At 48.1% G+C, this 11,637-nt stretch overlaps 1 protein-coding gene across 1 annotated transcript in view; it reads right to left on the bottom strand.

Moving 5' to 3' along the window:
* Positions 1-414: 414 nt before the first annotated feature.
* Positions 415-11,637, bottom strand: part of HAS3 (hyaluronan synthase 3) — a 14,518-nt gene continuing 3,295 nt past the window's right edge. Inside the window, exons 2-4 of the mRNA XM_014591023.2 lie at positions 8,850-9,485; positions 4,451-4,552; positions 415-3,647 (exon numbers count right to left, since the gene is read on the bottom strand). Of these exons, the coding sequence (XP_014446509.1) occupies positions 2,724-3,647; positions 4,451-4,552; positions 8,850-9,485 (1,662 nt within the window). The 3' untranslated portion in view covers positions 415-2,723. The remainder of the gene's footprint in view (positions 3,648-4,450; positions 4,553-8,849; positions 9,486-11,637) is intronic.

The raw sequence follows: 11,637 nt of genomic DNA, 5'->3' as shown, positions 1-11,637 counted from the left end.
GCCAGCTAAAATGCTCTCCTCTCAAGGAAGAAACTAGCTTTGTCTTTGCCTAAGCAAGAGTTCGTTCTAATCTGGCAATTATTGGGTCTTTGAGAGAGTCAGGACACATTTTCACATAGAAAAACACATCATGACTTTCCTAGCAACCTAATATTTCCCCCAGAGACTTTGCCCTGCCTCTGCTGCAGAAGCTACTCCACCCTGGGTCCCCAGATCCAGGGGCAGCTGTGACAACAACTTATCCTACTTTTGAGTTTATTGACTATTTCATGTAAGTCCCTGTTTTGAAACTGGAATTAAGGGCTAGCTTTTTAAGTACTGAGAAGAAATAGTTCAGATACCAGCATTAAGTGAGAATCTTTATTTTCACAAATAAGTACAGTATAAAAAATTTGACCTGAAAAGTAAAAAAAGAAAAAAAAGGTAAAAATAAATATGTGTACAAATTATCATAGAAATAATACAAAAGAGGGTTAAAATTCTCAATGAGGAAAACCCAGAATGCATCCAGTTGTATAAAGGCTCTTCCCTTGCAAGAAATGGGGATAAAGCTGAAGACCTGGTTTGGCTTTGCTGCTGGAAAACGTACAAAGTAACTTAGAAAAGCCAGTTGAGGTTGAAAGTAGTCTGCCCACTCATCTGTACCTGCCTTCATTTGAGATGAGGAAGGCTGATGTTAGGACAGTCAGCAGTTCTCCATCCAGAGTCCATCATCGTACATGAACTTTCAAGTAGAAGCTAAGGAAAATTAAGCCCTTAGTGTGACCTCTGCAGTTGGTTGACCGGATTTCCTCCACTGTAGTGCTCAAAATAGTTACTTCTTAGCCAGCAGAAACACAGAAGAGTCTAGAATGGCTGTCTTTACAAATGCCTCCTGCTTCCCAGCTTGGGCCTGACATCCTCCAGCAGTCTTATCAGAAACTCGAGGTCTGTGTGATGTGGCAACTGTTGGTTACACCTAGCAAACCCTTGAGTTCATGGAAGATGATGGAAAGCACCAGGGTTTGCCCATCTGTGGCTCAGCACATAATTTGTTCCTTTGTAGGAAGCACCTGGGTACATTAGAGGCTTGACTCCCTCGACTGCTCTCCACCTTGGTGCTGGTTCTGAGGGGTTGACTGGCCTCTCTGAGAATGGACATTTGGAGAGCAAGTATGTGAGCAGTCCCTAAGTCAAAGGCTTAGGCAACATTCCAGGTTTCAAACCCAAACACTGGTAAGTCTGTGGATTGCACATCACTAAAAAACAGCTTCTTACTCCCCTAAAAGCCACAAGGAGAAATCACACAGCACAAGGGAATGCAAGAATCATATGATGTAGGAACCAATTCCATCTCTTAGTTTGGTTTCTGGAAAGAAGCAATTTCAGTAGTGACTATCCATAACCCGGCTGTAAGAATTCCCTGGAGAAGCAACTGAGGAGGACGGACAGTCTCAAGGATGACCAGCTTGGATTTGAGGGCTCACTTTGGGAACACTGGAAAGGTTTCCATTGGAGATGATTGTCAGTAATAGTAGACCAGAAGTCCACATGCTCACCAGCTACCAGGAAATCCGTCCAGGCAGGTCCAAGATTGTAGCCAGTTTGATCAGAGGCTCCTAAGTTCTCCAGTGAGCCAAGAGCATGATTGCCTATTGTAGAGGGTCCTGTAAGAAGCAGGTACTGTCCCAGTACCCCCTAGAAAACCTAACCCATGATAATGATGAGGGTTTTAAGAAGTAACTGCAGTTATACACCCAAAAATAATGCCTTTCAAAAAAGTCAAGTGAGGAAGCTATCTTGGTTTCATCTCACAGTTGAATTTGAGAATAATTGAGGAGTCTAAAAGTATAAATACCAAGGACCTCACTCTCTTTCTAAATATGTAGAGATTTAATCTTCCCAGTAGATAGCTAAAATGATTTGTCTTCCCAGCAGAGATCACACACAAGCAAGAATCCATCTAGGAGTCAGAGAGATTTCCAAGTGGCACATACTCAGTCTAAGGTCTATATAGGCCATGGCCTTTAGTACCACCATGATCTTTGTTCCTTATGGCAAGCTTCTAAAAAACACACTTTTAGTAGTTCAGTGCTAACTCCCTGCTGTTTGGGCTCATCCCTGGGATGTTGAGATGCGGAGTAGAGTAAATACATCATGTAAAGCACCATTCCTGGACCCTGTTTTCTGACACCCAAAGATCAGGCCTCTGGGCCTTGTATCTCAGGCTCGATCATATTGCATTGATGGCTAGTTGGGGGCTGGGGAGGTGGGGACACTAGCTGGCCCAGATCTCTCAGTAGGAATTCTCCCACCATCTCTGGTTGTGTTCACATGGGCTAGGAGAACCCTTTCCTACCGGCTCTCATTGCTCACTTAGTAGAACTTGCTACCAAATGTAATTTGTAGTTTAGTGTAGCACACTTCTGAGCTCCTATTCCCTCTGTATCCCAGGGAGAAGAAGTAGAATCTTCCCCAGAGACCACTGCCTGTATGCAGAGGCAAAGCAGATAGGCAGCCTGAAAACATACCCCCTCTATCCTAAGCCTGAGAAATCAGTGTTACTGTCTCTAAGCAGCACTGCTCAGGCCATACTACAGTCAACTATTCTTTGCATTTCATATTTGTCCTTTGGACCATTAAGAAACAAAAACACAGCACTCCCTCCTCCCTCCCACCCCACTTTTCCATTCCCCTTCCCTCCCTTGCCCATTGCACTTTTCCCGCTCTGATAGGGGACTATGTCACACCTCAGCAAAAGCCAGACTATACTGCTCTGGCTTCTTTCCACATCGCCGGGCAATGATGGCCAGATATAACATGAGGAGGGCCACCCAGTAGCACCCATACAATATGGCACCAGAGACAAGGAAGGCTAGCTCTGTCTCACTAAACAGGTCCTGACAGTAAGCCGTGTAGGCTAGTCCCCCCAAAAGAACTGCCACCCAGATTGACACAGGGATGAGGCCAATGAAGTTCACCACAATGGTTTTTCGACCAGAGGTGCCCCAGCCAGACTTGTTGATGGTAGCAATGGCAAAGATCTTGGCCGGCAGGAGGCTAGACATATAGAGAAGGGAGTAGAGAGACATGAAGATCATCTCTGCATTGCCCCGAAGGAAGCAGGCATAGGTAGCCTTGATAATGCCCACCAGCTGCACTGTCAGCAGAAAGAGGAGAATGTTCCAGATGCGACCCCGGTAGAAAAGCTGTATGACTGTGGCAATGAGGAAGAAGGGGAAGAAACCTGTGACCACTGATTCATAGGTCATCCAGAGGTGGTGTTTATGGAACCACAGAGAGTTGTAGAGCCACTCCCGGAAGTAAGACTTGCTCCAGCGGGTCTGTTGGTTAAGCCACCGGAGGTACTTAGTAGGAGTCTCTGTGAGGCACTTGGAGCGAGCTGTATACTTAGTCCGGTAGCCAAGGCTCAGGACTCGGTTGGTGAGGTGCCGGTCATCCCCAAAGCTGCACTTGCTGCCTAGGAACTTCTGATGGTACCAGTCCTCCAGAAATTGCTGGAGGAGGCTGTTGCGGTACATGCCCAGGGGCCCACTGATACACTGTACACAGCCAAAGTAGGACTGGCAGGCCCGCTCCACGTTGAAGGCCATCCAGTACCGCACACTGCTCAGGAAGGAGATCCACGAATCATACTTGTTGAGGATCTGCAAGGGAACAGAGATGCTGGGCCTCTCCACTTGAGGACATGAGCCCCAAAGGAAACAAGACAGCGCAGACCCTGATGCCTCCCTGTCCTGGGTTCTGTCACTCATTACTCTTAATTTCTGGTCCTCAGTTCTAGCTCCCTCCAAAACTGGAAAACCCGAGGCTCAGAGGAGACCACCATACTCCATACACTGTCCCCAAGACCAACTCCACACTGTGTCATTCAGTGACAATCATGATTTCTCAGCTAACCTGCTGCAGCCCTAAAAGCCACCTTCAATCTCAGGAGGCAGCCCGTAGTGTAGAAGGGTTTGAAAAAGATGCCTGTCCCTACCCCAGCCACCTGTCCTGACATCTGCGGCAGGAAAGCCATGATGTGTTGCCTGCAGTATACTCTGGAAATACACTGGCCCTTTCTTCCCACTGTATTGTCCATGGTTTTTTAGCCCTAGTTCCATAAGAGCAAGGATGTCTCAAGGGTCTAACTTTGGGGCTACTTTGCTAGACAAAAATGAAATACCTTCTAGGATCTATGGCTTTGTAATAGTGTGCCCCTCCCTGTAATGCAGGTGGTTTTTTCCCCACATGTATACCTACTAAGTGATTTTTCTCCTTCACACAAAACAAAACAGGAAAGGGGCTGGTTAGCAAGTGAGGGGAATCTTCTGATATCAGAACTGTCAAAAGAGTACCTTCCCAAATAGTACAAGTCAAGGACCTCATTTCCCAGGCATATCCAGTTGGATTAAGAAGCAACAGAAAGTCCAGACCCCTACCCCCAAGAATCCTGGTTATTTCTTACTTGGACATCTCCCCCGACTCCCCCTACTTGGGGATCCTCTTCCAGGACTCGAAGCATCTCGATGGTGCAGGCTGGATCCAGCACAGTGTCCGAGTCGCATACCTGCAGAGAGAGTGCACTGTCAGCCCATCCAACCTTAGGCCTGCACACCCCACCAGACTGCTCCCTGCCTGAGAGTCACAACCCATCTCACATGACACACTTCCAGTCACTAGCAGAGACACCTGTGCCAAATAGAAAAGGCAAGAGGAAAACAAAGGAAAATAAGGAAAAGGAGCATTTAAATTCCAGGACTGACAGCCACTAAGGTTGAGAGAGAGAAAACCAGAAGACTGGTGCTGGGCCTAGAAATGGAAAAATGCTTAGCACTGGACAAGTTTTTAACTCCTACAGAGCCAGGGTCCACAGAAATGATCTGAGTGTATTTCTCTGGGGTCCTTGGGCAGAAAGGGGGAACTAGTCACTGAAATCAGATGAACACAGTAGGCTAAACCAAGGCCCGAAGACCTTCAAACAACCAAGAAATGGCTCCTGTGAGAGGCCACCTCCCAAGGCAGTCTCATAGGGTTGCTATTCAGACTCAGTGGTGAGGCTCTACCTACCTTCTAACATAGCTGGTACCTTCAGGGCTCCAACAGATTCCCTTGGCCCAGGTTCTAAGACCAGGTTACATGGCCAAGGGCTCTCTTGTCTGTAATCTGTTTTTTATGAGCATGGAAGCTGGCAGCAGTTGTCTCTATCAGACCCTGGATCAAATCCCATGCACCTGCCTTCCCTCCCCTGAGAAGGCTCATGGTCCCTTAACAGGTGGTCTCATTAGATGTTGAACCCAGAGTGTGAATTCTTTACTAATTCATCTTTTTTGTTTTAAGAGATTTTTGCTTTAGGGTACGTGCGCTTGCTGGAAAGACAGAGAGACGGTGAGAAATCACCTCCCCAACAGGGATGGCTATGCCACACCCCTTCTACATTCTTCTCTTGGGATTCTGGACATGCATGCACACATACTTGAGTTTCAAGCCACTGGGTCCAGGACTTGAACTGCAGTTGGCTGTGTGGGCAGGCAGCGCCTTAACCACTACACCACCTGCTGGCCCCACTTGGCTGTTTTCTAATGGTGCAGGGTCCAGATAACCACTGGGCAGAGAGATTGCTTTTACAGACCCCTGGTTGAGTTTGTTCTCAGCAGAGAACAATATCCACTGATAAACCAAAACTGTGTTCTGCAGAAGCTTAAAAGCCTTTAACTAAAGCCAAGTAAGAGTCCATCAGCCTGTAAGAAAGAGACTACCTCTGGTACCCCAATTCTACCCTGTTTTCTCTGCCTGTGTGGGAAGACAAGGTAGCCACAGAAGACTAAGGGGGAGTATCAGGCACAGCCCTCAGCCCCACACTCAGACTGGGTCCCTCCCATTTGCTTCCCTGCCTTCCCACCAGACACATCTGTACATCCTGGTGTATTCCTGAGAAAGTTCCAGGTAGCCTCAGGCCAGACCCCTTTACCTTCTTATTTCCCAGTAGTACTGGTTACACCAACACTTCTTGCCATGACTCTAACCCATCCTTCATGCTGCTCTGCTTCCTTCACTCTAAGGAGGTCTTTATTCTAGGACTAGTTGGGGAAGAAAATGCTCTTGTGCTTCCTGGGTTTCCACACTGGTTGGGGCAGTGTTTTCTCCCAGGAGGAAAAGATACACACACTCTCAGCAGGCTGTTGGAAGACAGACTGACATTCATCATTCATTCATTGGCTACAGTCCAGAGTTGCCTTAGGCAGTGATCCCAGGGCCATAAAGAGACAGGCATGGCTCTGGTGTGTGTCTATTTGCTGAAGCACCAGAACACAGGAGTGACCAGGTAAGGGAGATAGGTGGCAGGGTAAGTTGTAGGGAGTTCTGATCTTCAAAAGAGTGGGTAACAAAAGCTACTGTGTTGTGAGCATGTGCTAGGACTTCAGGGCTTTTTCCTAAGCTTTTGGTTCCCCAAGGTTTCAGAGGCCACATATCCCCAGGCAAACTACAGAATCAAACTGCCTCAGACTTTCACCCTTCCCTACATGGCTGAGGTGATCTTAGGCCTCAGAAAGCAGAAAAAAAAAATAAACATAACTCTCTTGCAAGGACATAACTTCTTAAAAAGCCAAAATAAGGTCTATGCAAACTAACTTTAGGTAGGTACACTAAATAGTAACGCTAGTTGGTACACAGGTAGGCTATCAAAACAGCCACTGTTCTTCCAAGCATTTACCAAGTAATGGGTAAAACCTGCTGGTAAGTGGAGAGAAGTGCAGAGACAGGAACAGAGGTGGTAGGGATACTGTAAAGTCAACAAGAAACCTGGGTCCTCACTCTTGGCTTCTACCTGGCACTGCAAATGTGAGAGCTTTAATTTGTTCTTGGGACCAGCAGTTAGCGTAATGACTATGTCACTGGACTCCCACATAGTCGACCGCGGTTCGAGTCCCAGACCCGGTGGCTTAAACTCACGCCAGCTGCGTGTGTGTGCGTACCCAAGATCCCAAGAGGAGAAGGGATTGCGGCGTGGCCATCCCCTCTGGGGGGTGGGGGGGGGGATTTCTCGCTTTCTATCTCTCTGTCTCTCTCTGTCTGGCGAGCGCACGCGCCCTATAGCAAAAAACCTCTCCAAAAAAAAAAAAAAAATTTCTTCTCAGTTTTGGTGATTGAAGCTGCATCAACCTAATAGAATTTCCGGACTCGTTTCAAAGACCACTTTGACCAGAAACTAGACAAGTTTTGCTCTGGGTTGCAAATGAAGCTGGTAGGCCACTGGCACCTGTGTCTCTCCACTTCCCACCTGACACATGAATTTGACACTAAAAACAGGACTTTTTGGCCCATAACTAAAACATTTTAAGTGCTTTCCACATGATTTCTCCACATTTCCTTTCCTTAAGTTTATTTCTTTGATGAGAGAGAGAGACAAGCACCTTAAATAGGGTCTCATACTGTGGTCGCCCCAACCTTTCAGGCGGCCAGGTTCATGGACACCAGTATGTACACCTGGCATGCAAAGGTCAGCCCAGGAACCAAACCCCAATTCTCAATAGGGCCTCTAGTACTGCAGAGCACCTGCACCATCACTGACTGCCACCATGTCTGATCCACCACACTGAAGAAGTTCATCCCCATGGTGCCAGTGGTGAGGCAATACTGCACAACAGGTAAGTTAAAGTATTGACTTTGAGACAGACTGGGCTCAAATTCTGCCTCTGCACCTTATAAGAAGAGTGATATGGGACCAGCTGTTGGTGTAATGGTTATGTCACTGTAGTCCCATACAGTTGACTGTGGTTCGAGTCCCAGACCTGGTGGCTTAAACTCACACTGGGTGCGTGTGCATGCGTGCCCAAGATCCCAAGAGGAGAATGGAGGAGAAGGGATTGCAGCCTGGCCATCCCTCCTGGGGAGTGATTTCTCGCTTTCTGTCTCTCTGTCTCTTTCTGGCAAGTGCACACGCCCTATTGCAAAAACCTCTCAAAAAAAAAATTTTTTTTTAATTAAAAAAAATATAACTGGGGGGGCCAGCAGGTGGTGTGGTTAAGGAGCTGGACACTCCCACATGGCTGACCATGGTTCAAGTCCTGGACCTAGTGGCTTGCTTTCTCACTTTCCTAATCTCTATGTGTGTGTGTGTGTCTCTCTCTCTGGTCAAATTAAAATAAACGAATGAATAAATAAAATTAAATAATTCTTTTTAAAATATATGTATATAATTGGGGGCCAGCAAGTGGCATGGAGTTTAAGGTGCTGGATCCCACATAGCCTACTCTGCAGTTCAAATCCCACACCAGTGGCTTGGAAATAATGCTTAGTTGGTGTGTGTATGCCCAAAATCCTGAGAGGAAAACTGAGAAGGGGTTGTGGTGTGGCCATTCCCCCAGGAGGGTGATTTCTCTCTCCCCCTCTCTGGTGATGGCACACGTCCTATAGTAAAAACTTTTAAAAAGAAAAACAAAAATAGTTTATTTTGCTGCAAAACTTTCTTCATAATACTTTAATAATTTTCTATGAATTTTTAGAACATCCCTCATAGTACTAATCTCCTTGGAGTATTATAGGATTAAAAGAGCCAGTATATATATTAATTCCCACAACAGCACCTGGAATGAAATGAATGCTACACACCTGTTTGCTATTATTACTGGGACACCAGTTCAGAGACCTACCTGGAGTCACACAGCTACTCAACAGCAGAACCAGGTTTCTAGCCCAGGTCTGTTTGACCTCAGAGCTGCTGTTTAGAACCATTCTGTCTTGCCTTATGTGCAGAGGGAGGGCTTAGCACAATAAGGGACATATATCTTAAAATTCCCGGAGGAGAGTATCTCTGGTTGGCCAAACACATGCCCATGCACACACTCTTTGGGAGGCACCCTTACCTGGATGTAGTCCACTGAGTCGCCAAGAGCTTTGAAGGCTGTGTACATGACCTCGCGCTTGCCTCCCCACTTCTGCATGATGCATGAGAAGGTGCTGCCCCGCACGACATCCCGCACACGGTCCATGCCCTCCTGCAGACTGGTCTCTGTCTCACCCTCACCTGCCTCATGGAAGTTGCTGCGCCACACAAAGAAGCCAGCTTGCTCAGTGCCACCCAGAACTTCATGGAAAATGTCCAGCATGTAGGCGTCCTCATGGCGATTACCATCCACCACCATGACAACCTTGAGGTCAGGGAAGGCGATGCGTTGGGCAGAGCGCAGGCACTTGCGCAAGTAGTCAGGATCCTCCTGGTACGCGGCAATGCAGAGTGCCACTGAGCGCCGCACAGGGGAGGGCAGCTTCAGTGGCCGGCCAGCACGCCGCATGTGCCTGTGCTCCAGGAAGGCAAACAGGCTCTGGATGAGCAGGTGCAGACCCAGGATGGCGCCGTACAGGCCAAAAGACAGGTAGTGCTTTTCTGTGTGGATGAACTGGTAGCCTGTCACATAGGCTGCCAGGATGCCACCCAGCACTACCAGAGCAAATAGGCTGGTGCCCACTACACGTAGGGCTGTCGTCAGCTGCACCGGCATCTGATGGGAGAAGGCAGAACTTAGGGTTAGTGGGAGAGTGGGCGTTTTTTGAGTCTGGCCAAGAACCGGGGAAATGACCCACTAATAAGAACCATTGTTGGGGGCCGGCAGCTGGCTTGGTGGTTAAGGGCACTGGAATCCCACATAACCAACAGTGGTTTGAGTCCTGGACCTGGTGGCTTGCTTTCTTGATTTCCCTGTCTCTCTCTCTCTCTGTCCCTCTGGTCAAATTTGAAAATAAACAAGTAAATATGTAAAGTTAAAAAAAAAATTCTTTAAAAAGAAAAAATCATTGTTGGGGCTGGCAGGTGGCGTGGTAGTTAAGGGTGTTGGATTTCCACATGGTTCACAGTTCGTGTCCTGGACCTAGGGACTTGCTTTCTTGCTTCCTTTGTCTCTCTGGTCAAATTAAAAAATCATTGTCATGGGGGCCAGCAGGCGGCATGGTGGTTAAGGCAATGGACACTCACACATGGCTGACCACAGTTTGAGTCCTGAAACTGGTCGTTTGCTTTCTCACTTTCTCTCTCTCTGTGCCTGTCTCTCTGGTTAAATTAAAATAAATGAATGAATAAATAAAAAATAAATAAATTTTAAAAAATCATTGTCACTTACTGAGGATGACTAAGACTACAGATTGAGCTGGGTTCAAATCCCAGCTCTGCCACTTCCTATCTGTGTGACTGCTAGGTTGTTTCATCTGTAGACTGTGGACTGTAGTCTTAATCTCCTAGCATCTTTGAGGGTTAAAAGCGTAGCAGGTAAAATTTAAGAGTAGCATTTACTCTTGTGAGAGAAACTAAAGCCCAAAGAGAGTATACCACACCCAGCTGGAATCTGACCCACAGACCTCTAGAACCTACTGATGAGCCTCAGTGGGGTGGGCCTGAGGCAGCTCTGAGCTGGCTGGGAGGTAGTCTCTGCCCTAAGAACTTCTACCTGCCCTGTTTGCACTAGGGGACTGCACTCTGGGAGGGGGATATTCACTAGTAACATAATGAAGAAAGGGGAGGAAAAGAAAGCTGGAAACAAAGAGGTGAGGGGCGTAAAGTTTCCTTTTTACAAGGCAAAATCAGTAAGAGAAACTTTCCCTGTTCTCTGCTTTTCACCTCATTTACTTGAGAGGCAGGACAGAAAGGAAAAGCCAGAGGGAACAGCAGACAAGGGAAAGGAGAGGAACCGAGAGCTGGGGGTGAACAGCCCTCCAAAAGCCTAGCAGGAGAGCAGAAGGGAACTGCAGCCACCACTGCAGCAGCCTAGGCCGGTGCTGTCTGCACAGCCCCATCCGCTTGGTCCTAGTGCCCATGAATCTGCGCTCTCCCTGGCTGACACTCCCGGAAATCATGCCAGGTTTATGTTTGCAACTGAGTTGGGGCTCTGAGCTTCTGCCTTGTTGGAAACTGCTGTTTTGCAAAGAGCCCAGGACTTGGCATCAGAGGCTTGGGTTTGAGACAAGCCTTCTTACCTCCTGGCTGCCTGACCTTGCCCAAGATTTCCCCCTGAGACTTGGTTTCCCCCTCAGTACATCAGGGGCTAATGGCGTCTTGCTTCAGATATCAGGGACAGGTAAACCATGTCCCTGATAATGAAAACACGAGTCCTCAAGGGCTACCCAAGTGGTTAGGCCAACTGTGGGTTCCTCCAGAGCCAGGAATGTGGAGGGGTGGTGTAAGGGAGAGGGGGGAAAGAAGCAGCCAACAGGACTGTCCCCCACCCTCCTCGCTGAGCCAGGCCTTTTCCCCAGCTCCTCTCCTTCCCACCTGCCAGCAGCAAGCCCCTTTTCTACCCCAGGTCTAGACAATGACCTCTCAGTTCCCAGCTTGTTCCCACTCTAGAGTCTTACTGAAACCAAATCCCCACCCCAATGCAAACACACCTTCTGGCCAGTCACCTGTCCTGTCCTAGAGGAGGGGTGAGGAACACACAGTCCTGCCCTAAATCAGCCTGAGACTCAGGCATTAGCAGCCTTCCGCAGCTTCAGTTCGCAAAGAGCTGTTGGCAGCCTCATCTCTCCGGGAAGCACACGGCCTCCCTCTGGGCGCTCTGCCCTGCCATCCCTGGGAACCAGCCGCGTGCTTCCTCTGCAAGATTCCCAGCTCTCCTAGTTCTCCCCTTTTCCCCCGGCCCGCGGGCGGGGGGCGGAGGGCCTCTC

This window comes from Tupaia chinensis, unplaced genomic scaffold, assembly GCF_000334495.1.
Source record: "Tupaia chinensis unplaced genomic scaffold, TupChi_1.0 Scaffold000523_1, whole genome shotgun sequence".
In the NCBI taxonomy this organism is placed as follows: domain Eukaryota; kingdom Metazoa; phylum Chordata; class Mammalia; order Scandentia; family Tupaiidae; genus Tupaia; species Tupaia belangeri.
This window is presented reverse-complemented; position numbering and strand designations above follow the sequence as displayed.